At 40.4% G+C, this 27,825-nt stretch overlaps 1 protein-coding gene across 4 annotated transcripts in view; it reads left to right on the top strand.

Annotated features, from left to right (window-relative positions):
• Positions 1-27,825, top strand: part of PDE4D (phosphodiesterase 4D) — a 389,547-nt gene that overhangs the window by 247,390 nt on the left and 114,332 nt on the right. For all 4 annotated transcript variants that reach the window (XM_039379742.1, XM_039379743.1, XM_039379745.1 and 1 more), the window contains exon 2: positions 21,437-21,628. In XM_039379742.1, coding sequence (XP_039235676.1) covers positions 21,437-21,628 — 192 coding nt within the window. The remainder of the gene's footprint in view (positions 1-21,436; positions 21,629-27,825) is intronic.

Here is a 27,825-nt window from a genome sequence, read left to right as displayed (position 1 = left end):
TGTGTTCTTTCTAAGAACAGGACTGAAAAGAGAAATTGGGTGTGTATCAGGAACTATTGTGATTTGTTTCTCTCCAGACTGGATAACAATGATGCTTCCCTGACTTCTTTTCTATCTTTATTCTGCAGTATAAACCTCTGCATGAATAAGATAATGATATAGTACCTGTGTGCCTTTCCTGTGACAAGGGAAAACACATTCTTCTCAAGTCACTCTGGCTGCTTTTTGGTTTTTATATACTGGATAGTGAACATTTTGGCTGTTTTGTCCACAAAGTATTCAATACTGTAGATACACCTTTATTTCACCTTTCATAATATTCAGTTCTTTTCTTTAGCAAACAGGCTTTTAAAATTTGAAATGTAATGTTTCCCTCCTCAGCAGCTTGTGATCACTTTAAGTATCCCCAAACCCTCAGAGTTTCAGTATTACTGCTCATTGTTCAGTGCCCATTTTGACAGCTAGTATACTAACTCTGGAAGATAGTCAGTGTCCAAATAGGTGATTATATTGTTACCTTCTCCCTCTCTTTATTATATTTAAGTCCTACTTTGATAGTTTTGTCTGCCTTAAGTTGCTGACAGTTCAAAACATACTTACCAGAGCTTCACAAAAAAAGTAATCTGTGATTTAGAACCCAAAGACAGTAAAATTGTTTACCAGGCTGTTATAGCTGTTACCTGTTTTCACAAGAAATCCTGGTGATAATAATCTTTCATTTGTACCCACCCATAGAGGAAATGTGACAAGAATCAATTCCCCCTCTAGACACAGAGGGGGGAAAAAATTACAACATTTGAGAGGAAATGCACAGAGCATAAGGGATCTTTTAAAAGTTAGAATATTTACGGAAGGCATGATAAGAGAATACATGGATCAAAGCCAATGGGACCCATGGTTCAAAGCTTGCTAATGATCAGTGATAGGCACTACAGTTGCATAATTAATTACTTTTAAAAAGTTCAACCTATTCTATGTCAGTTCTCAATCAAACTGTTCAGATGCCCTTCATTTAATGAGCTGGAAAATGATGCTGGCTGGCTCAGTGATATTGAAGCTGTGCCCTTTCCACCCTAGTCTGCAGAAGTTTATTTTTTGATTTATCCTCTTGGGTACATTGACCAAGCTAATTTCTGTTTTGATCTTTGTTTTAACATCCCTCTTGACATTAGTAAAGACATTATAGTCACCTCAGTGCCATCTGCTCTGAATTCTATGCTGTTAAGGAAAGATCCATGATTGCCTAGGTTTCAGTATGACCAAAATGACGGTTTAGGTTTGATGCCATGTAAGGTGAAGGACATTTGAGAAAACATATAAAGTCAGTTGATATTGGCACAGGCACTGTTTTTATGCTTGGTAACACTATGATTAATGACTTAATTTCTGACATATGTTTTTCATTCTTTAAGGGTCAGAGGTGTGAGCTGGAAAAATGTTAGGAGTCATTCTTTGAATCTTCATAAAGTCTTAACATTTGTGGCAACTCAAATGCCACAATCGCCTATTAAAAGGTTTTGTTCTCTCACCACTATAATCCTCTTAGTATAAGTCAGTTTGTAACTGATGTGCTCATTGTGACATATGCACACAGGTAACCCTTCCAAATGAATCCGGATTTCAGCCCTAGAGGTCTATGTCCCCTCCTAAGGCCATAGTATCTTAAAGATCATCTATCTCCAACCTCTCAGCCATGGGCAGAGACACCTTCCTTCCACTAGACCAGACTACTGAAAGCTCCGTTCAACTCAGCCCTGAAGACTTCCAGGGCTGGGGTGAACATGCAAGGGTTAGGGCCTTACTCATATTTATCAGCAGTGCCATAATTTGTCTTTGATTCACAGATAGTAATTACATTTGCATTTTTGGCAAGCAGGATGTTCACAGCTGTGAAGCAATGTATTTTTCTCCTTGGAATATCCATTCTCAAAAAAGACTGGAAATGAATAACTAGGAAATGACATTTTGTAAAGCCATCACAGCTTTTCATCTTGTCCAAACAGCTTTTTCACCACAGAAATGCCTTCCCTTCCCCCGCACCCCACCCCTGACTCCTCCATGTCAGTAAGATGACTGTGACTTTGCTACTTGATATTGTGCATTTGCAACTTTCTTACAATTATTTACTTCAACATTAAAATATAGGTTTGTATTTATGCCACCAGTATCATTACAAGGTTTTTATGGATGGGAAGCATGCATTTTTCAGTTTCCAGTAGCTCTTCAGAACATTTTGCTTCATCACCTAAAATTGATTGATTTCCTAACCAGCAGTTATTTTCTGGATGATTAATTGTAATTGAAAGCAAAACATTGTAATTCTTTTAAAATTCAGACAGGCCAGCTGTTCCCTCTGCTGTCCCCCTTTTTTTTTCCCTATTTGAGATACTGATCATGGTAATATCTGGGCTTTTTCTTCAAAATAAGATTGTATTTTAGTTTAAATATTCATTGGCAGTTAGGAACCCATATCCTGGTGAATAACAATTTTAAGAGCAGCTTGAACCTCTTTGACACTGCTGTGTGGCTCAGAACCAGTATCTGGTTCCAGAGTTACCTCCTAGTTCTTTTGATGTTAAATTAGCCTCAGACACTGTATTCATTGGAGCGAAAGAAAAGGACCCATTTCCTGAAACTTAGCTTTGCAGATTCAGCTCTTGTGAAATATTCTTTATAGCAACTGCTTGGAAAAAAATTAAATTCAGCTTTCCATAAAGGATGAACTATAAAGACAATTACAAATATTACTGCCTAACATAATTGTTAATGAAGATTTAAATGATAGAGATATTCCCACTCCTGGTTATTTCACTTTCTCAGGTGTCAGGGAATTGTATGAACTTTAATATTTGAAGTATAAACAGAGATTCTCTTCCTTCCTTCTCTACCTTAAGTACTCCCTGAGGAGTTTATTTAGTTTTAATCAAACATTTCATGTCTCAAGCATGCGTGTAGAAATCTCTGAAATTGTACAAACCCATGAATATTCTGAAAACTTATGCCTACTAAATTGCACTTATATGTTGACACCTAAGTTTATTAGCAAGACCTGTATGGGTATTTCACTCAGTGCTACTTTATTCATGCACTAAAGAAATCAGATATAAATTAATTCCTGTTTTCATTACCTTAACTTTTAACCATCACTGAAAAAAATTCAGAGAGGAAAACAGTACACAAGCCTTCTTAATTGGTTATCTTTTTTAATAGCCTGTGTTTTCATGGATAGGCATGTTGTCCTCTGTTGGCAAACAGCCATGGCTAGAGGGGGTAAAAAACAATAGTATATGAAAATATGTACTCTCAAGGTTTCCTTTAGGCAAAACTACCTGATTCCCAGGAGGAGATGCTTGCCCATGTGCTGTCCTGGCAGGGCTGTATAGTAGGGTATTTGGCCCCTGCCAGTAATGTTTCATTTGGTGCATTAAATACTCCTTAACCTTTTTTTTTTTTTAATTCTTTAGTCCTTTTTGTTGTGTTCTGGGAAAAAAAATATAATTCTATCTGAAAGGATAATTCATGATTTTCTGTCTCTTATAGAAGTACAGCATGGCGTGAACAAAAAAATAATGCCATATTTTAAAAAAAAGCTAATCTAATCAGGGCATGGGCCCTGGCCGGCCCCGGAACGCGTGCTTTGCAGCGGCGCAGGCCCGGGCACGTGTGTGGCGGCCCGGCCCCGGACACTGGGGCCCGACCCCGGGGGCGGAAAGGAGCGAGAGAATGGCAGCTTTGCCTGTGCGGACAGTGCCATCATGGGAAATGAGAGGGGAGCCCCGGAACACAAAGAAGAAAAGGACACTCTAAACCTGGGCAGATGGAGCTCATCAGCCCTGTAAGGCCATCCATCTAAGAGAAGGTCACTCTAAACAAACCTACGTCCTGAGGACCTCGCTGCCACCGTCCAAGCTCGCTTGGCCCGGCAGATGAACCTTAGGATTAAAGTGTGGGCTCAGTTCAGCACACACTGTGTCTCACCTAAAAAATCCATTGTACAGGCTCGAAGGCCTTACCCACTTTTGCAAAGCCCTGTATCACCAGCGTGCTTGTAACGAATGTGGGTAGAGCCCTTTCCCAAATCTTTGTTTGCGAAGACTGGCCATGATGATGATAATGATGAATCTAATCAACTTCTCACCTGAAGTAAAAAAGATTTTCTTCTTTATTTTCTAAACTTTTTTTCATAAAATTTCTTATAACAAGTTTTTGGTGCCTTTTTTTTTCCTTGTCATTTGTTTTATTGTCTTTTTTTTCCTTGTGTGTTTTTTTTCCCCCTCCATTATTCCTTTCTTTTGCTTTCAAATGTTACAGAAATACCTGATCCAATGTCTTCTTCCACTCTGTTTTTTATGGAGGTCTTGAAAAGTACATGTACCAAAATTATTAAATAAGCAGGTCTTTCTTCTTATTCCTTTACATGTTTCCTATGAGGAAAAAGAGTGAATTTTCTAAATTTCTCCTTATCTCACCCAAATCTGCTTTTGATATATTTTTTAAAAGCAGTGTTCCTGATAGTTCCACTGCCCTTCTTATTACTTCCAGTAATGTTAGTTTTAGGTTGTACCAGGGTTTTTTTTGGTTGGTTGGTTGGTTGGTTGGGTTTTTTGTTTGTTTTTAAGGACCAGAGCTCTTGGCACTTTACAAGGTTCCCATTTTGCAGGTAGGGAAGTGGAAGCACAGAAGGGGATAAAATGATTCATTCAGGATGACTCATCCAGTGAAAGAACAGGTTTTCCTGTGGTCTTATCCTACTTCATTTCCACAAAAGAAACAAATGAAACAAAGGATTTCCTGATAGTTTGACGCTCCCTCAGCTGCATGGGGTGACCCATGTCTGCTTAAGGTTTCTCTTTGACAGCCAAAGACTTTGACCATGAATTCTACACCAGAATTGTAGGTTAGGCATGGTGAATGGTGCATCTACAGTGGTGCCAGCTGGGGAGGCACATCATGACACAACTATGTGTGTGGTCAGCTTGGCAGTGCCTTGCATGTGTAGGCTGAGTTTTGCTGAAAAGAACTGCTTGAAAAGTAGGTTTTATCTGGCAAAATTGTTGATTCTCCTGGGAACACTTCACAGGATGAAATAACCAGACATCATGGAAAATATCTGAAGACAAAGCTTGTTCCAAAAGCAACAATGTTACAGTGAAATTTTTTCAGCTGTAGGGACTGATGCGAGATGCTGGGCTTTCTCCTTTTTGGTCTCTTGGATTGCACATTTGTAATGTTTCCAGAGTGACATAATCCCTCCTTAGTGCCAGCAATTATGGCATGTCCTGTCCCAATTTTACTGATGAAACAGGGATCAAGAAAATAGACTTTTCGAATCAAGTTGCCCAACAAGTCTTTTTTTTTACACAAAGTCAAAGAAAGCATACACAGCTTTCCTGATAACAGGAAAGTACTCTATACAAAAGATGCCCTTATGCATTTGATTTTTTTTTAATTTGTAAGCAAATGGCATTTTAATAATTTTGTTCAGATTTTATGATTTGGCCAGACTTCACAATGCTTTTGTTAGTTTAAACATGTATTACTTTGGTGTTAGTGGGAGGGCTTGTGGAAAGGATGAGGACAGGCAGCACATTTTGCCTGATGGACAATGGCAGCAGAAGAGTGGTTACAGCAGGGAGGCTGGTTGATGGATAAGCACTGCAGTAAGTAATCAGTCATCTCCGCTCCAAAATTCTTAGTGCAAACTGGAGCACAAAGTTCATTCTGTGGAATTGGCTTTAACTTGCAGATAACTCTGTAACTGATGAGAAAAGTTTGAGCTGACCTTGAAAGATCTATAGATATATATTTCTGCATGTGGCAAGGCTGAGTTGTAAATTTTAGTAGAATGCTTTGCTCTTGCTCTGTGAGAAGAATGTTTGATTTTGTTTTGCAATACACAGTGATTTTTAACAGCTTTGGCTTGCCAGATCACTTACATTTATATAAAAACTGTGGTTTTTTCAGCTCCTGTTTCAACCCACTAAATCAAATCTGCTTCTAAGTTTGTTTAACACTGGAAAAAAACTGCCTTGTTACAAGCAGAGTGTAAACTGGTATTTCTGTTACTGCATTCCTTCACAGAGAAAGACTAATTTCTTTGCTGAGGCATGCTTAGCTTAGCTCTGTATGTGGCATTTAAAGACTGTAGCAGCTAGTGTTTTGGTTGTTCTTCTTGTTTCTAGTTAATTTGTGAATAATCCTTGAGAAGTTGTAGACTTCTGCTCATTTAGGTAATTTACCAAATAAGAGTTGCATAATATGTGTAGTAATTTTACACCATAATACTTCCTTTATTTTGTAAATAGTTAAAACACTGTAATTTATAGCTTTCTAGGTTTTGCTTTGTTGCTTTTGCTTTCACAGTCCAACAGTTAATAGGGATCTTAAAGTGACTAGCAGAAACAGACAATATAGGAGCACAAGAAATGGTAGTAAGAACATGCTTATATTACAATAGTAGTTAATCATCATGAAACTGTGAATAAAGTGTTCCAATTATCTTGAAGTCTGCAGAGGATGATGTTAATCAAACACACACTATAACCAAACTGCAGTCTGCACTTGTTCATCTGTATACTAACCATTAGAAGGCAACTCTTCAACACTGCATTTGAAGTCTGAGATTGTTGATAGTGCTACAGTAGGCTGAACAAGAAAACTGGAGATAAACAACAGCAAATGCCAGAGTTTAGAGATTAGGCCATCTCTCCAACATGTGCACAAATGTGTACACAATAAACTGATATTCACATTATTAGGCTTGAAAAGTCAAGCACAAAAGTCAACATTACAGTTGACTTAGGAATCTTGGTCCTGGGCGTAAATAATTTTATACTTTACCTGTATGGTTATATATTGTTTTTACGTCACTCAATGCACAAACCAAATGCAACCCTATTAATGAGATATTTAGTATTCTATTATTTTCTTACTGCTCATTATATGGTCACATGGTTTATTGACAATCTGCTGTTCACATCTATTGGAAAAGCAGTTATAATGCTTTTCTATGGTGCTCATCACTATGACAACTTGCTGCTTCTCGCAGATGATTAAATTAATTTTCTTATCATCCTTGTGATAGAAGGAATGATTATCATCCTTGCTTAATATATAGGAGAATTAAAACACAGAGATTAAAGTGAAAGTATTCCCTAACTTGAATGTTCAAAATGAGATGTCTAGGACTTTGTCTTTTTGATCTCCTTGTCATGGAATGACTTGTATTCAGAGCATAGTTTTTATAAAAGGGCAAGAAAATGAGGGGTTGGGATACAATAGGAAGGTAGCACTTCTGTTTGCTTCTTCTTACCCTTTTCCATTGGCATTCACTTTTGACCATTATGAGAAAGAGAATAGACCTTGACATCCAGCAGCTGCTCAGATGTTCTGAGTTAATCGGTGTTTGTGAGTGCTGATGCCCACATGGATTAAGCAATAGCCTTTCAGAGTTGATACCCCAAGTATGAAAAAAACTTAATTAGTGACATATGATAAAGTTGGTGTAAGTGACTGGTTCATTATCAGGTGCTCTGCAGCTTGGGCAGATATTATTTCCAGTTCCTGATGTTAAAGGCACTCATACTTCTCTGTAGTCCTTTGATTCAGTACCTACTTTCTGCCATGATGAGACAAATATCCCACCAACAAGGGCTCTTAGAGTCCTCTTAGACTCTGAGGAAGACAGGAGGTTTTAAAAGAATAATACAGTATCACTTCATATTTTTTCAGTAATGTAGATACTCAGGGTGACTGACTTAAGGTTGGCCTAAGCTTATAAATTATTGAAATTTATGACATTGTTCACAGAATCAGAAAAAAAAAAAAGCATTTTGCAGACACTTGGCTAAATTCTACCTTGTGCTGCAAAACATGAGTTACTAGAATATCTCACTAAACAGCTTCCAGAATGTTGTTTTAAATATGAAAAAATATTATTTTCTCTGCCACTTTCTATCAACAGTTGACCCACTTTCCCTCTAAAAAATCTTGGAAAGAAAATTGCAGCACCACTGGACAGAATTTAGTAATGGCAAAAAGAAAACTAAGTCTTACAGTGTGGAACATCAGGCAGCTCTCTTAAGTAATGTTATTAGGCATTGTAATAATATATATAGCATTAAAATCATGTCCTAAAAATCAGGAAAAATAAGACCCAAATGATCCATTATTGTAGATTATAATTTCCTTCGGACTAGTGACATGAATTATCTTTCTTGATGTACCAGGTACTCAGTGAATGTGCTCAGGGTCTAACATGAGTGCACAGACTTAAGACATTCCAGTCTCAGCATTCTTCCAAGGCTAGCTCGTGACCTTGTTTCCCTTCAAAGGTTGTTGCTTGGATGCGGCAAAAGACTTCCAGAACCCAAATCACTATGTGCACTTTGATACATTTAGTAGAAGTCTAGGGAAGTGGAAGAAACAAAAAACCTAACACATTTCGTAAACTCAACAAAAAAATGCAATATAAAATAAAAAATTAATTAAATATAAAAAATACGAATACAAAAAAAGTCCCAAAAATCAAGTGGAAAGGATGAAATAGTTTGAAAAAAACAAGATAGAAAAAATTTATAATTCTGAAGGTCTTAATAGCTTGAGCTTTCATCCTTTACAAAATACATATTTTGCTTTCAGTGATAATTACTGTTAGCATATCTCAACACAAATTCTTGTGGAAGTAGAATTTGTATGTGATTTATTGCTATTAATTGCTTATTGCAGTTAGAACAATGTTACAACAGTGTGAGAAAATAAATTTTTTCTTGTCAAATTATGTCTCCTTTACGTAGAGCTTTCATTGTCACAGGCCATCTAGAACAATACCTAAAGAGACAACTGCAGTTTCTTATCCACCTGCCTCCTGTCCACTCTTCTCTGAAGCTGGCCTTGCTTTTTTTTTGACATCTATATGTGCACATTGTACTAGTGAAACCAACCATCTTCTATGTGCAGAGTTCTTATAGTTTTGACTTTGAGTTTCTTCTCTTTGGACTTTTCTGTCCACAGCTCTTATTAATTTTCTGCAAGACATATTTTTTGAAGACAGGTTTGCCTAAGGTCAGTTGTGCAAAAGACCAGCACATTTTTGGCCACCCAACATGGGGCAGAGAGAGAAGTGAGAATCACAATTTCATTTTAAGCATTTGTCTATTTGGATACAGAAATTCCCTGATCACCATGTTCTTTGATGTATTCACATGGATGTTGTATCTGAGCCTGTTCATATTTCCACAGATGGGGAACTATTTGCCTGTTTTGATGCTCTCTTTAAGACCAGGGAGAGGGTCCCAAATTGCTTTATTAGTATACTATGTTTATGTCATCATAACATCAGAAGCAATGAGTTTCATTGTAAATGTGTATTCAGTCTTGTTTGCCTGTCCTGGTTTGGGTTGCTACCTCTGGGGCCTCATTAAAAATTGCACCCAGCCCTTTGGGGGAACAGGAGGGAATGGTTGTTTCCAGCCTTTCACCTCCTTCTTCCCCTTCAGACCTGCTACAACAGTCTTTGAAAATATTGAGTTCCCTTTTGATGTTAAAGACAGCATAATGTTATTGTTAGTGTTGCTTTGTCCGCTCTGTATTGTCTACACCATGTTTAGGGTCAGAACAGGGCCTTCTAGGGGGGTTGTTTGGACGCCTGCCCTGGAAGTGGATAATGCTGAGTGGCACGGGAAGTGGGAGGGCATCAGCCAGTATTTGGAGAAGTTTTCTCCTCCAATGATCTGGAAATTCACCCCTGAACAATTGCAGGATCCTGTTAGCATGATAAGACTGGTGAAGGGAAAATGCTCTGGCAGCTCCAGAGATGGCCAGCTCACAGCAACCTGCTGGGCCCTGGCCACTGCCTACCGGACACTACTTGACATGGTACAGCACTGTCAGGGGGAGGAGAGAAGGACCAAATCCGCAGGCACCACGTCCACCCAAACCACAGCTGAGTCAGAGGGAGAAAGAAATAAACCAACCGGCACCGTGTCCACACAAACCATCGAGGAGCCAGAAGAACAACCAAAACCAATAGCAGTCGCCCCTGTCCAGAAAAGGAAATCAAAGACTAAATCAGTCCGTATAGCAAATGATGACGAAGAGGCAGGACCTTCACATCCACCGGAGGAGACAGAGCCAGAAATAATCACTCGGTCCCTATCCCTGGGTGAACTACGTGAGCTCTGGAGAGAGCTGAACATGTCCGAAGCCTGGAAGAGAAGATTGAAGAGGGACACCAGAAGCTAAGAGAAGAAATTATGGAAGGGATCTTCCATATCTCGCCAGGACAAACAAGAGTCTCTGCTATCAGGAGCCAGCGTCCCCCAGCTAAGGAGAGAGGGTACACTCCACGTGGCGATCTATGATTTTACCTCCATGAGCACGGAGAAGATATGAGGAAGTGGGATGGGAAACCCACCTCTTCCTTAGCAGCCCAGGTACCTGAGTTGAAAAGAGGAACAAGTACCACAAGGAACTCTTCAAGGGTAAACGCTGCTCCAGTCTCTCGTGGGCAAGACTCCAGACGGTACAGGAATGATGATATGTCTGATCCTCTTGAAGGGACCTCCAGGTCATACTTACAAGAAGAGCACAATGAGTACCATGACCAGGACTAGGGGTGCCCTGCCTCTAGCCAGGCAGAGGAGAGGGACAATTGGGTCTATTGGACAGTGTGGATTCAGTGGCCTGGCACATCAGATCCACAAAGAAATAAGGCCTTAGTGGACACCGGCGCACAATGTACTTTAATGCCATCAAGATACGTAGGGGCAGAATCCATCTCCATTTCTGGGGTGACAGGGGGATCCCAACAGCTGACTGTACTGGAAGCTGAAGTGAGCCTGACTGGGAAGGAATGGCACAGACATCCCATCGTGACTGGCCCAGAGGCCCCGTGTATCCTTGGCATAGATTACCTGAGGAGTGGGTATTTCAAAGACCCAAAAGGACTTTGTTGGGCTTTTGGCATAGCTACTGTGGAGACAGAGGAAATGAGACAGTTGAACACCTTGCCTGGTCTCTCAGAGTCCCTCTGCTGTGGGACTGCTGAAGGTTGAAGAACAATTGGTACCGATAGCCACAGCAACAGTGCACCGTCGGCAATACCGCACCGACCGAGACTCTGTGACCCCTATACATAAGATGATCCGTGACCTGGAGACCCAGGGGGTGGTCAGCAAGACTCGCTCACCCTTTAATAGCCCTATATGGCCAGTGCGTAAGTCCAGTGGAGAGTGGAGGCTGACGGTGGATTACCGTGGACTCAATGAAGTCACACCACCCCTGAGTGCTGCTGTGCCGGACATGCTGGAGCTCCAGTATGAGCTGGAGTCCAAGGCAGCCAAGTGGTATGCCACCATTGACATTGCCAATGCCTTTTTCTCCATTCCTTTGGCAGTGGAGTGCAGGCCACAATTTGCTTTCACTTGGAGAGGTGTGCAGTACACCTGGAATTGACTGCCTCAGGGGTGGAAACACAGTCCCAGCATTTGCCATGGACTGATCCAGACTGCACTGGAAAAAGGGCGAGGCTCCAGAACATCTACAGTACATTGATGACATCATTGTATGGGGGAACACAGCGGGGGAAGTCTTCAAGAAAGGAGAGAAGATAATCCAGATTCTCCTAAGAACTGGTTTTGCCATTAAACGAAGTAAAGTCAAGGGACCTGCTCAGGAAATTCAGTTCCTAGGAGTGAAGTGGCAAGATGGACGCTGCCTAATTCCAACAGAGGTGATTAACAAAATAGCAGCCATGTCCTTACCAACCAGCAAGAAGGAAACACAGGCTTTCCTAGGCGCTGTGGGCTTTTGGAGGATGCATATCCCCGAGTACAGTCAGATTGTAAGCCCTCTCTACCTTGTGACACATAAGAAAAATGATTTCCAGTGGGGCCCTGAATGACAACAAGCCTTTGAACAAATTAAACAGGAGATTGCCCATGCAGTAGCCCTTGGGCCAGTAAGGACAGGACAGAACGTGAAGAACGTGCTCTACACCGCAGCCGGGGAGAATGGCCCCTCTTGGAGCCTCTGGCAGAAAGTGCCTGGGGAGACCCGAGGATGACCGCTGGGATTCTGGAGTCGGGGATACAAAGGATCTGAAGCCAGCTATACATCAACTGAGAAAGAGATCCTGGCTGCTTATGAAGGAGTTCGAGCTGCCTCAGAAGTGATCGGCACCGAAGCGCAGCTCCTCCTGGCACCCCGGCTACCAGTGCTGGGCTGGATGTTCAAGGGAAGAGTTCCTTCTACACATCACGCCACCGATGCCACATGGAGTAAGTGGATTGCTCTGGTCACATAGCAAACCTGGATAGGGAATCCTAATTGCCCTGGCATTCTGGAAATTATCACCAATTGGCCCGAAGGTGAGAGTTTTGGACTATCCTCTGAAGAAGAGGAGGAGAAGGTGACATGAGCTGAGGAGGCCCCACCATATGACAAGCTACCAGCAGATGAAAGGCGATATGTGCTCTTCACGGATGGCTCCTGCCGCATTGTAGGGACAAACCGAAAATGGAAGGCAGCCGTATGGAGTCCCACACGGCGAGTTGCAGAAGCGACCGAAGGACAAGGTGGGTCAAGTCAGTTTGCAGAGCTTAAAGCCGTTCAGTTGGCTTTGGATATAGCTGAACGAGAGAAGTGGCCAAGACTCTGTCTCTACACTGACTCATGGATGGTGGCCAATGCTCTGTGGGGATGGCTGGAGCGATGGAAAAAGGCCAACTGGCAGCGCCAAGGGAAACCCATCTGGGCAGCTGAGATGTGGCAGGACATTGCTGGCCGGGTAGAGAAGCTGAGTGTGAAGGTCCGTCACGTAGATGCTTGTGTAGGCAAGAAACGGGCTAATGAGGAGCATCATAACAACGAGCAGGCGGACCGAGCTGCCAGGATTAAAGTAGGTAGATCTGGATTGGCAGCACAAAGGAGAATTATTTCTGGCTCGATGGGCCCATGATGCCTCCGGTCACCAGGGGAGAGATGCAACATACAGATGGGCTCGTGACCGAGGGGTGGACTTAACCAAGGACATTGTCTCACAGGTCATCCATGACTGTGAGACATGTGCTGCCATCAAACAGGCCAAGCGGGTGAAGCCTCTATGGTATGGTGGACGGTGGTTGAAATACAGGTATGGGGAAGCCTGGCAGGTTGACTACATCACGCTCCCCAAGACCCGCCAAAGGCAAGCACTACGTACTGACCATGGTAGAAGGAAGTACTGGATGGAAGGAAGTACTGGATGGTTGGAGACATACCCCGTGCCTCATGCCACTGCCCGGAATACCATCCTGGGCCTTGAAAAACAAGCTCTGTGGCGACACAGCACCCCGGAGAGAATTGAGTCTGATAATGGGACCCATTTCAAGAATGTCTTGTAGACACCTGGGCCAAAGAGCACGGCATTGAGTGGGTGTATCATATCCCCTACCATGCACCAGCTGCTGGAAAAGTTGAGCGGTGCAACAGACTGCTGAAAACCACCCTGAAGGCACTGGTGGGGGAGACTCTCAAACACTGGGAGCTGCATTTAGCAAAGGCCACCTGGTTGGTCAACACCCGAGGCTCCATCAATCGAGCTGGCCCTGCTCAATCAGAACTTTTGCATACTGTAGATGGAGATAAAGTCCCTGTGGTGCATATGAGAGGAATGTTAGGGAAGACTGTTTGGATTAGTCCCACCTCAACCAAAGGCAAACCCATCCGAGGGATTGTTTTTGCCCAAGGACCTGGTTCCACCTGGTGGGTAATGCAAAAAGATGGGGAGACATGTTGTGTATCACAAGGGGACTTAATTTTGAGTGAGAATGGTCTGTAATGTTTCATTGTGTATATATATATATATAGATGTATATAGTCTTAAAGGGATATAGTTTTTAAAGGGGGTTAATTTGGGCATGACATGGATGGCATAGAATAAGGGGTGGATAATGTCCTAGTTAGAACAACTGGGACCAGTTCATCACTGGATGGGTGTAACCCAAAACTGTGTATTCTATAGCCTTCCATGCCATTTCCCAGAAACTGTTGTCAATAGACCATTTACACGATCTGCCCATAGAGCCTGAGTCCTCAGGCTATAAACTGGGTGTTAAGAGAGGCCTGCGAGATAGGAGGTTGCTTTTGTCCTCACACCCATTAAGGAACCCCCCGCCCTGAGGGAGGTACTGGGCATTCCTGCCTGAACTGGAGGATATATAATCTTGGAGTCTTGGGACTTTTTTAACCGCTAGTGGGATCCAGAGGAAGACTGCAGATCACTGCTCTCAACCAGACTGCAGACCACCACTCTTGACTGGACTGCAGCCACCACTTTTCAACCAGACTGCAACCATCACTCTTGACTGGACTGCAATCACCACTCTTGACCAGACTGCAACAGCACTCTCACCAACAGGTTTTTCCCCTCTCCTTTTACTTTGGACTCAAGGGGGCCAAAGAACACCACTCTGTTCATGCCCCAGGGTGCTGGGCTATATTTGGGTTTTGTGGGTTAAAACCAATTGTTTGTCTGTATAATCGTACTTATTGTATTATTTTATTAAATTGTTATTCTGATTTATAATCTCTTTTTTGAGTTGAGTTCATTTCCCCTGCTAGTTTACCTTTAAACCAGCACACCGAGGAATGAGGAAATCTGCAGAAAATATTTTCTGCAGATTTTCTCATTCAGACCTCAAGCTGCCAGAGATTTTACCAGAAGCATTGGAGAAAACAATTAATGTCTCAATGGCTTTTTGTTGTCTAAAAATAGGGATACTAGTCCCACTGGGGTTATTAGATCAGAAGAACCATACAAAGTGACTTAAATCTAGTATAAGCATGAAAACAAATTACCACATTTCTTGGAAATTATTTTGCATTTAATTTCTCTTGTGGTTTTTTGCTTGAATTTTTATTACACTGCAATAAGACAACTATTTCAGCTTCAAAGAAACATCAAAACATCAAATCCATAGGATAGGACCTGTAATCTGACATTCTATCTGAACATCACATTAGTAGGGAGATGTTCACTTACAATAGCCTAGTTTAGAGAATACAAATTGCCAGGTGAGGGATGATATCCTTTCTGAGGAAAAAATAAAAGGAGTCACAAAGGGAATCCCAGTATGGCTGAGCACAACAGGCAATTTGATTTAATAGGTGCCTAAGAAAGGCTTTCGTGGTGAATGGATACACTGCTGAGGTATAATTAAGAATAATGAGGTGACATTATGGAAAGTACGTCTTCATTTTAGTACAAGGAGACTGTTCAAAGCAAAAGTACCAAAGAAATGGAATAGTCATCACAGGAGACTCCTTTCTTGGAAACTTCATAACAGAACATGAATCAGTTTGTTTTGAGAGATTGGCTGTGTTTCCTGAGACGCTTACTAGCAAATCATGAGACAGAGGATAAATAGATAGGTAAAGTACATTTGTTAACATGTTTGAGTAGACTAATTTTTACAAACCTGTCTGCTTCATTGTATTTTTTTGTCCTACACATCTTCCAATTGTTTGTTATCTGGGCTTTTAATATTGAGCCTTGTAATATTATACTTAATTAATATTCAGCCTTCTACACCCAAATGTTTCCAAAAATAGTTTTGCAAGAGCAAAAGCTGAGTTCTGCTGCTAAAAAAAATTACATGAAATGTCACATTTTATTCTTTTGCTTGGAATTTTGATATGGAAAATCTATCCACACCACTTCTAAATATGGAGTTAATCATAGGGCTTGCTTTTTGAATCGCTTGACTGGAAACTCAAAGCCACAAGCAGATAGCTGGCTTGAATTCCACAGTGGTACATGAAAATTCAGATTTAGATCATATGTTCCTTTTAATATCATTTGATTGCAAATGACTGGAAATATTTTTAAGTAATGGAAGGCAAAATTTTTGTTAACTATGCTACGAAGAAAATAAAAACATCAGCTCACATATAAACAATTTTTTTCTTCAAACATAGTTATATTCCTTCTAAAATATCAGTATAAATATTTCTCTTTTTCTCCCCTTATTTTACTGAGGTTTTTAGGTTTTACTAGTCATGGGGGAAAAGACAGACAGGAAGGAGAAAACCAGATAGGGTCTCTTCTGTATCACTGGGTAGACACTGTCAAAAAGGAAACATTATGAAAGGTCCCAAGCATAGAACTAATGCAAAAAATAAATTTTAGGCCTGCGATTCAATTATATAAATCCATTGATTTATTTTTACTTATTTTTTTTCTGCTGTTGAAGGTTAACCTACTCACCATCTAAAATCTACTGGGAACCTATGGCAGGGGTGATAAGTGACAATTTGTTTCTTTCTGATAAAGAAAATTTTAGATTTTCATCTTTCATCTGGGAATAGCTAGACCTGGCAAAAAAATGGGACACCTAAGTCAGCTGTTGGCTCAGTTTAATGCTTAGTTTAATAATAAGCAATAAAAAAGTTCAAGCGAAGTCATAAAGACCTACCAAATGATCTTAGAGATAGGCACACAGTGGCCTTTCTACAATCATCCACATCCACAGTATGCCACCAGCTCCTTTTTTTTAATTCCAAGCAATACAAGTAATAAATTCAGATTCTGCTTTTGAAAGCATCATCCAATCCTTCCCTTTCTCCAGCTGCTACAGGCGGCCTCCCCCAGTGGTAGGTTCCTGTCCTGGGGCACAAGCGATGAATAACTTACCTTTTCCTCAGAACCATATACAGTTATTACCTTGTTTTAACTCTAAATGAGATCCTGCCTAAACACAGTTGCTTCAGGGCAGGTCTGTGATAATTTCTGTGAATTACAGGTGTTGTGCCAAAATCTGCCATTCAGTGTGATGTGGGGGTTATGTTACCAGGTGAAAAACAGGATGGACTTCTTGGAAGTAAGGACATTGAGATGTATATGTAGGTCACAGCACAGATGGCTGGAGAGATTGCTTGACAGTAGGACAATGGACTCCTTTGATGGGAGACAAAATTTGCTCCTCTAAAACTTGCTTGTTCCTCTATTTAAAGATGGCCTTAAAAGATAAGATGTCCTCAGAGGATCAATTAATTTGGCTCTCCCTCCCTTCAGCTTTCAAGATAAGATGAAGGTGGGGAGACACTTAAGGGGGAATATCAGGAGTGCAATTTGTATTCTTAAAAAGTCTAGTAAATTCTTAATTTTAGGGTGAAATTTATTTCCTTCTCTCTTCTGCTATTGCTTACTTCTCTAAAAATAAAACCTACACAAATCAAAAGAAAAAAACCAAACAGAATGTCTCAGGATAAGTCTCAGTAATAAGGAAGACCAATATGAAAATTTTCTCTGCAGCCTTAATTACAAAGTCTTGTGTCTTATGATGTCATTATTCCTATTTTATACACAGGCCTCCCCATTTTTTCTTTTAGCAATCTTGCAGAGTAGGAAAGTATTTTTTAAGCACTCAAAAGGAAGTGCACAGAGGATTTCTTTTAATGTGCAAAGAAGCTGTGCTGTCATTAACAATGAAGCAGTGCTGCTGAGATCCAGGATTGAGAACATTTCCTGTGCTTGCCACAGAGTCCTACTATTGTCTAAAACAAATCACTAATAATCTTCCTAAAGTTTGCTTATGATGTTATTACTTCTCGTCCTATTAGGGGCACAGGGAAGGTCAGCCATGAAGTCACTCAAGATAGCTAACCACCTTTGTCCCCATCTCAGTACAGAGCCTAGATGACAGATGGTGGGCAAGACATGCAAACATGGAAAAAAAAGTCTGAATTTAATCTCATGTCATCTTTGTCATCATCAAACGCTGAACAAGGCAGGCTCTAAAGATAAACAGTATCCACTTAATGCCCTAAAATATTTTGTCAAAGTGCAGACACAAAAGTTGTTGAATTATCATTGGCTTTTCATACCTCTGGCATCTCCAGAGTTGCAGCAAAGCTCTTTGAACATATAAAATTCTGTGATGTGCTGTGCCAAATGCTCCTGTCACTAAAGTCAGCTTCAGTTTGCATGCATTGTGCAAATTGTCTGAAGCTGGCTGCAGAGCAATGGAAAATTCTGTCTTCAAATGGCCACTTTCTGCTTGTGAGATGAAAGCAAAACGGTTCATGTGCTCCTTACTAACAACTTCAGTGAAGACGTTGTTCAGTTTCTCTGTTCCTTCTAATATTCTCTAATATTCACAGCATATTCTTGCTGTGGCTTAAAACTTAACAGGAGTGGAAAGATAAGTATGAAGCAACCACAGCTGACTTTTTGCAATTACTGCCCAGGCAAATTAAAGGATCTATCCTATTTTGTATGTTAAACTTTTAATTTTTTCAGTGTATGCTGCAAGAAAGAGCAAAGAAATGGTGTGAAAGTCTTCAATTCCCCATTCTGATTCTCTATTCTTTTGCTGCAGTGTAATCAGCAGCACAGTTTCTTACAAATAAGACATGTGATTCAGACAAGTAAACAATTTATCTGATTTTCAGTGTAGTAACACTTGTTTTGATTTAGAGTTCTACAGGCTTTTGTATCTGAAAGTGTTGGTAAATGTCCCAGAAAGACACAAACAAGACACTTAACTGCTTTAGCATTTTAGAAACTTTTTAATATAATCATGTTTCTGAAAAACCAGTGTTACATTCACATTCCCCTTTGACCATAGAACTGAACTTTTTTCTCGATACATATTTTCATAAAAGACATTTTCTTTGAACAACCCGAAGCAAATCCAGCTGATGTATTTGGATCCTGTTCCTTACTTTTGACAGCCATCTAGTGGACACCACGCAGTGCAACAGAACAAAATTTCTGTCACAACAGCAATATCTTTGTGGTTATCTGGTGGTGCAAACCACAGGGCCTCTCCCAGCTGGTGAAACTGCAGTTCTAGTTAACAGACTTATAAATTCTAAAAATTCACTATTTTATAATCTAACAGTGAAATAATTCGTAGAAGTCTGCCTTAGTTTCTGACTGGAAGAAATGACTGGTAATATAATACTCATATATCCACAAAATGTGGGTGAAGAAAATAAATCTGAAAAGAGAACCATATATTCCTCTAATCCACTTAAATACTTTTGAATCAGTTGAATATTTAAGGCCACTGTTAGAAAAGTCAATTTAGTAGTCACTCTTTATTCAAAGTTTTTCTGCTGTAAAACACCTACATTTATATTCATTTATTTCTATCCAACTTTTAACTTTTGCTTTAAAGTTCTCAGACAAGCTTATATATATATATATATATATGTATATTTGAAACTATGTTGCCATTGCAGAAATTAGTCTTATTGAGCACAGGAGTAAACAGTCGTCTTCTGTTTTACCTCAAATTGCAGGAATGATTTGCCCTCCTGCCCTCAATAGAACAACAAAAATAGAAAACTGTATTGTTTAGGAATCTATGTTTTGTTGCAGCTGCTTAAAGGAAAAAAAAAATTAGGCAATGAGATAGAAATTTGGGATTAGGAAATTTGGGTGTAATGAGCCAAATCCTTCATTAGTATTATGATTATTTTGTGCTCCTGGAATATTTAGGAATTCAAACCCAAAAAATATTGATTGAGAGTAAAAGTAGTCATGCTAGTAACAAGGGTAATAGGGTTATGAACTTATGGCAGTACAAGCTGCAAATGACATTTTACAGTAGGAGTCATGCTATCTTGACCTTTCCAATACATTTTTAGATACTTTTTGTGAGCAGATCTCACAGTGATCACAAAGATGCAACAAACAGGGAAAATGAATGGCAAAGAGGAGCTTTGCACTGTTCAAGATCATCTAGCAGGATAGTGACAGAACTCTCATTGGATGTCTCATGGTTTAATCTTAGTTTGAGTTTGAGTACACAGAAAAAGTTACATAATCAAATTACATTTTGGAAGAAGTGTATGTGTTCTGATTTACAGCAGTGAATTGTTCTGCAAACTACAGAGAAAAGAAAATTAAATTACTAAAATTTCTTGACGTTTTTAATACTACTTTCTGTATTTTTTTAAAAAAGAGAAACATTGCCACGCAATGAGCATCTCTGTCAAAATAGGCAATATATGTTTCTTTGATCAGTTCATTTAACAAAGCTGAAGCAGGCCACAGGAATGTTGTCATTTCAGTAAAGCACTCAAGTGGCAACCTCATTGAAACCTCAAGTCAGTGGCATATAAAACAAGCTAGTGTAGAGAGCAGCATGTACCTTCTGTGACACCAGTACTAGGCTGAAGTCTAATCAACAGCTGACCTGTACTGCATCTTTTCTCTTCGACTGTCATTAGATGTAACTGAATACCAATGAGTGTTCTTCAAATGAGTTTCAAATTGAATACTTTATAGGGGTTCAATACAAATACATATTATGGTGCTAACACTTATCCACGTTTAAAAAATCATGTGAAAGATCCTTTGTTCATCCCTCATTCTCTTAAATACTTTAGCAGTACTATTTAAGTTCCCAATAGTATGGCAAATGAGCCTAAAGACCTAGTCTTGTTAATCCACACATTTGTAACCTCTGAGATTATGTACCACAACACATTAAGTCTAAAAATGAATCCACATGCTCCAAAAAGACTCCATATAGTACCAAACGCAACTGTTGGGCTGCCAAGCAACATTGGTTGCCATAAACACATGCTCTCAGCATCACCCACCCTGTGCAAGTGTCTGATTGTTTGCAGACTCCTGTTCAAGGTCTTTCCACTGATTTTGAAAACCCTTTGTGGAAATATCACAGACTATGTGAAACAGCATCTACTCTCTTTCTCTCCCCTCGCCCTTCAGCCTCTTGGGACAATTGTGTTCCCTAGGAAAGATAAGCCATTCTTCATACCAAATACAACAAGCAGAAGTGCTGGATATAAACTGTCATTCAAAGACACAAATGGCTACAGAAGTTGTGCTGCTTGGTGGTGAACAAAGAACTCATTGCTTCAACCTGGTTGCAAAATAGCAAATCTAATGCAGTCAGATGTGTCCAAGCACACACATATGTCTTAAAGCTACCCCAGGACTTTGTTTACTGGGATAAGAAGAAATACATTCTTGAAATATTTTTGTAGCAATAAAATATTGTGATTGATTACTTGATAACAAAAGAGCCCTCAACTGCCTTAACAACAGGAGACAGGATAATGAGGGTCCAGCTCAGGAGAGATAGGGCCTGAAGAAAAGAACAATGAAACATGATGTTTCCTCCAGTATAGAGCTCACGGATACTCTCCATGCAGAGAAGCATAAAGCTTCCTCTATCCTAATATTGGGGTTTTTCCTCTACGAAATTTCTTTTCCTTCAGACTTGTTTGTTTTGTTTATCAGTAATTTTAAAGTATTTCTCTTGTGTGCCTTGTGTTTTTGCTCAGCAGCGGACATGACCAGGTCTTTATTTCCCCATTGCTATCAAGAAGCAATTAGCTATGCTAATTTTGTCAGAAGAGTGTTTATTAATTTCAACATTAAGTCAGTGGCATAAATATTTTTCTCTTCTTTTTGCAGTTTCGATGTAGACAATGGTACATCATCGGGACGAAGTCCCTTGGATCCCATGACAAGCCCTGGATCAGGGCTAATTCTTCAGGCAAATTTTGTCCACAGTCAACGTAGGGAGTCTTTCCTTTACCGGTCAGACAGTGACTATGACTTGTCTCCAAAGTCCATGTCCAGGAACTCTTCCATTGCCAGTGATATGTAAGTACATTATAAAATACGTCTAGTCTGTAATTTGTCCACTGTCTTAAGATTTTTCCAGCCACAAGAAATTTTTTTTTAAATCAGAGACAGTAATCACTTATGATACTGAAGTAATGGAAAATTGTTTGCTTATTTCTTTAGTGAAGATTATACTTTTTCTGCAGCTTTCTGGAGGTAAGGATATCATGAGAGTGTACTTGACATGTGTATGACATTGACAGAATAATGCTGACAGTCAATACAGGTGTACTAAAACACTACAGAAAACCCCTATTTTCTGGATATTAAGATATTTTCAAGACAAACAATACAAACTCAATCTTCCTTCTTCATATTCTTAAGAAATAGATTCCATTTATTTGCACTAGTGATTCACTACCTGGCAGAAAAAAACTTCAAGAGAGACAAAAATTATTTCAAATACCCTTTTAACTAAAAGGCAAAATTTTAACAAAAGACCTTCAGAAAGTTATTCTGCTCTCTCTCACTGTTCTTCTGTGATGTGTGTATTTTCTGCTAGTGAGTCATACTTTTCAAGTGTGTGTAAACCCCAGGGTCCATGTGTAGTGGAAGTCGGCTGCAAATCTCTGCTTATTTGTAAGACAGTAAAAACATTCAAATGCCCTATCTTCTAGTCACTTCTAAGTAGGAAAAATTAATAACTCTTTTTTTTGTACACTTCTTTGCCTTATCTGCTCAAATTTCATGCCAAGTAGGTGTTTATGGTTCAAGTATATATTACTGAAATAAAGGACAGGCTTGTAAGAGTCCCTTAGTGAATGAATAAGTCTAAAGCATTAAAAATCCAACATTAATATAAATGCTGGTTTTAGTGAAGCAAAACCCAATCAATATCCTCTTTAAAAAAATAGGAGTAGGCATAAAAAAGGAAAAGGATTTTCAAAACACATCTGATATTTAACTTGTAGTCAGTATAAATGAACACTCCTATTTTCAGCATTTTTAGAACTGTTGTTAGTTCATTTAATTATAGCTCTTTTTCTATGTATAGTATTAAGGTAAGAAAAAATCCTGCCTTTATAGAGGGTTAATGTAAGGTACATGTCTCAGTTAAGCCCTGTAGCTTACTCAGTAAGATTTGTGCCCAGTGTGACCAATAGTGGTTTAGACAAAATGGGTAAGAACAAGACCAAGTCATCTTGCTTTGTTATAAGGAAAAATGCTTTTTTCTTGGAAATAATGCCCCCCTTCCAGCAAATGCTCCTCTGACAGATGACCTTTCTTTTAGACGGAGAAGAGTCAAGCTTTTAGTGTGGCACCTGTGCCAGGATACATTTATAAAGATTTTTACATTCAGGAGGGCAGTCCAGGTCACTGCATTGCTTAGATGAGTCATTTCAATGAAGAATTCAATTAGTACTCCATCCTTGAACTCATGATCCACTTCATTTCCTAGAATTTTGGGTAATATTTCAGCACATGGCAGTAAATTGGATAAACAATTGAATTACTGAAACACCAAGCACATTTTTTCCTTTTTTTCCTGTCTATTCTTCCTTTCAAAACTTTCTTCAAATACATTTAGATATAAAATCTATTGGACCTCACATCTTGATAGATTTTCACAGTCTCCTGTCACAAATGAGCTGTTGTATAAAGAGCTTAAATATTCCTGCAACTGTTTAAGTATGGGACCACATTACAAAATGTAAAAGGCAAGTTGTTTTAAGTATGGAATATTAATCATATATCAGTAAGCCTAATTGTAATCAGCTTGGTTGTATCAGAGAAATGAAGTGAAAGAAAACCAAGGAATGAAAGAGGGGAAAGTTTAAAAAGATGAAATAGAGAGGGAAGGAAATAAAAATCACAGAGGTCTTTATATACGGATTCAACAAGAAACTGGATGTGGTCATGAAAAGGAAACCCAGTGAAGATCATTAAAATAGAGAAACAACTCTGGCTCAGGACATTGCTAAATGAGGTGGAGGATGGAAGAGTAGTCAAGGGAAGTATCATACAACTTTTAGGTTACTCCCTTTTGCATCTGTATGCATGCTTAAATATTGCATTTTTCTTAAGCATGAGAAAAATATATTACAAAATATACACATCATTCAAGTAATTCAAGTGGATTAATTGTACTTAGCAGTTTAATCTAGATCCCCTAGTTCTTCAATACTTGAGCTACCAACCTCAATATTTCAAAAGACATGCATCTTGTATTTGAAAGTAATAGAACATAAAGAATTTGGGCATTTCTATTACTCTCAAATACTGTGCTTACAGTAATACATTTAAGTCAGTAGCAACAAAAACAAAACTTCAAGATTTTAGTCAAGTATGGAAAGTCATGATAAGACAGACAGTGGATGGCAGTGCTAAAGTGCTGAATTCATCATTCTGCCATTATTTATTATGTGCACAGCTCCAGCCGAGGAAGAGAACACGTTGTGCTCAGTTGTTTGCAAACCCAAAATGAAAAGATGGGCTCTACTACAAACAACTTAAAGTCAAAGCACAAGATGACTAATACAATCAGATAGTATCCCCAGAAGAAAGTACAATGCAAGTCATTACTACCTCACAGAGCAAGCAAAGGGAATTTCATTCAGGAAGCGGAGGTGGAAAGTAACTGAAACAAGGTCACAGAAGAAAGAGAAAGTTTCTTAAAATCAGAGAGACTAAAGTACATTTTGAAGTGAGGAGCTGGATTAGCTATGGAAAAGAATAAAAGGACAAGTGCAAGGCTGCTCTGATGAGAGAAGGTTAGTGGGACAAATGTAGGTGCAGTTAAGAGAGGCAGAAAAGACCGTTGTATGTAAGAAAGGAAAAGAAAATGGAGTGGGAGTCAGTAACATATCCTTTCAATTATCCCTTGGAAGAAATAGCATGGTCCTTGAGAAGAATAAAAGCAGGACATGGAGATGACATGAGGAGATTAGAAAAAGCTGTTCAAGGCTGTGAACTGGAGATGCAGGTAGTCTAGACAGGAAGATGCAAGGTCCAAGGCAGAAGAGCACTGATGTGTTGTGAAGCCCTGCTGTGGGATTTTCAGCAAAGAGATGAGGATGTGCAAGAGAAAAAGTAACTGAGCAAAGCAGTGAGGGGTACTAAGCCAATATGAGAAATTATAGGACAGGATCTGTGATGGGAGATGGGGCGGGGGGGGGAGAATAGAGGATGGAAAACAAACAAACAAACAAGTCCCCAGCAGTAGTGTTGCAACATAGAGGAAAAAGAGAACCTAGCTGAAAGATGAGCAAAACGATCAGTGTTGTTGTGGAAGAATTGCCAGGTTTATATTTGAAGACATCAGTAAAGAGGAGTGCTTTGTGTATGTCTTGCCCAGGTGGCCTGATTACTTAATACTGACCTGTTTGAACTGTTGTGGCTGCCCAGAACTTGGAAAGGCAGGCAGAAGCAGAAGTGGTAATACTTTTTATTCCCTTCTTGCTAAGGGATCACTGCCCTGGTTAATGGAGCAAGAGATCAAATTAGTAGATAATTTTCATTTTAGCAAAACCCAGGTTCCTAGCCAGGTTAAAAAAGGGATTCCTAGGAAAAAAGCCAACAACCAGTCCACTGGCTGCATAATAGCCCATGTTGTACTGCCACTCTAAAGGGAGAAAACATAATTCCCCCATGATCCTGAAGAAGCATAATAGGGGGTAGCAGACTAGACCAGAGCACCAAAACATTCTCAGTAGACAAGTCTGCCTGAGCTCCAATAGATCTTCTGAGTGTACCTCCCTTAAGTCTATCCTTCTCCCATTGCCACAAGATCATAGAACATAGCTCAGATGCAACATTCTGGTCCTCTCAGAACTTGGACAACTGAAACTCACTCACTAAAAAAGTAACTGGTATGGGGAGTTTTAATCCTTCTTTAAATCACAGAATCATAGAATAGAATAGAATCAACCAGGTTGGAAGGAAAAGACCTTTGAGATCATCAAGTCCAACCCTTATCCACTACCGCTGTGGTTAGTAGACCATGGCACTAAGTGCCACATCCAGTCTCATCTTAAAAACCTCCAGAGTCAGTGAATCCACCACCTCCCTGGGCAGCCCATTCCAATGCCTGATTACTCTCTCAGTAAAAAATTTCTTCCAACCTAAACTTCCCCTGGCAGAGCTTAAGATTGTGCCCTCTTGTCCTACTGCTGGTTGTCTGGGAGAAGAGACCAACCCCCACCTGGATACAACCTCCTTTCAGGGAGTTGTAGAGAGTGATGAGGTCTCCCCTGAGCCTCCTCTTCTCCAGGCTGAACAGCCCCAGCTCCCTCAGCCTCTCCTCATAGGACTTGTGCTCGAGTCCCTGCACCAGCCTTGTCGCTCTTCTCTGGACCTGCTCCAGCCCCTCAATATCCTTCCTGAACTGAGGGGCCCAGAACTGGACACAGTACTCAAGGTGTGGCCTCATCAGCGCTGAGTACAGGGCAAGAATCACTTCCCTGGTCCTGCTGGCCACACTGTTCCTGATCCAGACCAGGATCCATTGGTCTTCTTGGCCACCTGGGCACACTGCTGGCTCATGTTCAGCTTCCTGTCAATCCAAACTCCCAGCTCTCTCTCTGCCTGGCTGCTCTCCAGACACTCTGTTCCCCAGCCTGTAGCTCTGCATGGGGTTGTTGTGGCCAAAGTGGCACTTGGCCTTGTTGAACCTCATCCTGTTGGAATCAGACCATCTCTCCAGCTTGTCCAGGTCCCTCTGAAGAGCCCTCCTGCCTTCCAGCAGATCAACACTCCTCCCCAGCTTTGTGTCATCTGCAAATTTGCTAATGGTACACTCAATCTCCTCATCTAAATCGTGGATAAAGATACTAAACAGAACTGGGCCCAGCACTGATCCCTGGGGGACACCACTAGTGACCGGCTGCCAACTGGATGCAGCACCGTTCACCACCACCACCCTCTGGCAGAGAGTGCACCTGTGTCATAGCTTTGAAAAGAGATGTTGGAATTTTTTCCCTATGTCTAAACCTCACCACCCCCAATCGTTTTTTTTTCCGGAATGGGCGGGGGTAACGGAGCAAAGCCGCACACACTGGGCAGCGCAGGAGCGGGGGTAGGGCGAGCTCTCTCGGGAACGCAATTGCCGCGGGGACGGGTGGGGAGTCTTTGGTTCGGGGGTTTTTGGGTTTGGTCCGCGGACCGGACAGAGCGGGAAGCTCCGGTTTCGGCCACCTCCTTTTCTTTTCCTGAGAGGAAGTTTTTTTTTTTTCCCCACGGGACACTTCGAGGAGGACGACTGAGAGAGAGAGACCGACCCATCTCAGAGCTTTCGGTATTCTGCTTTCAGGACTGCCTGTGGGAAGAAGGACTCCTTCATTGCCGGCTGTGAAGCCATTGGCCGCTGGCTGCTGCGGGCGCATGTGGCTGCGAGCAGCTGTTGAACTGCCGGGACAGTCCTGCATTTCCCCCTCCCTTCTGTCCCCCTCTGCCCCGGCTTGCTGCGGGTTTCTTCCCCCCCCCCACCTGGGGGATTGGGACTTTGTTTTTGTTTCTTCTGACAGTTTTTGATTGCACCATTTGTTGTTTATTCAGATTTTGTTAATAAAAAGCTGTTCTTTTCCGCATTTCCACCTGAAGTTTCTTAATTTCTAAATTGTAATCTTGTTAAACTAAGACAACCTGTCCAAGCCGCCAGCTTTTTCAGGAATATGCTATGGGAGGTGGCTCATCACTTAGAGCAGCTCATCACTGTTTTCTTGATCAGCTTATAATAAGATAATAAAAGCTTATAATTAGATAAGCTCTAATTAATATTATTACACAGAGTTTGCTAATTTCTATTAACACTTGCTTCTGTCTTTTAAAGGCACAGAACTCAGCCAAGGAACACTGCAGGGTCATTGGTCAGATGATCTGCCGAATGGCCACCAGCACACCCATTACCTGAACTGGATAAACTAATGCTATTTTGCCTCAGTAATTTCTGTAGATAGCAGCATCCCTCTGCTGCTGTCTGTGATAAAAGAAATATCAAGAGGATGTAATTTACTCCAGGACCTTTTCCTTATAATGACACTTACAGAGGATATATTTTCTCATCCAGAATAGGAAGGCAAAGTACAACTGATACAGCTTATTATTCTGTTTCTGAGCCAAGAAGGTCCGGTTTTATTAATAAAATGTTGTATAAATCTGAAGTTACAGAGGAAAAAACCCACCTTTTTCCTGAAAGGTACTTATGAAGACTCTGGGACAACAGACAAGACATGCAGTTA

This window comes from Pipra filicauda, unplaced genomic scaffold, assembly GCF_003945595.2.
Source record: "Pipra filicauda isolate LSUMZ 115617 unplaced genomic scaffold, ASM394559v2 scaffold174_size2080704_pilon, whole genome shotgun sequence".
In the NCBI taxonomy this organism is placed as follows: domain Eukaryota; kingdom Metazoa; phylum Chordata; class Aves; order Passeriformes; family Pipridae; genus Pipra; species Pipra filicauda.
This window is presented reverse-complemented; position numbering and strand designations above follow the sequence as displayed.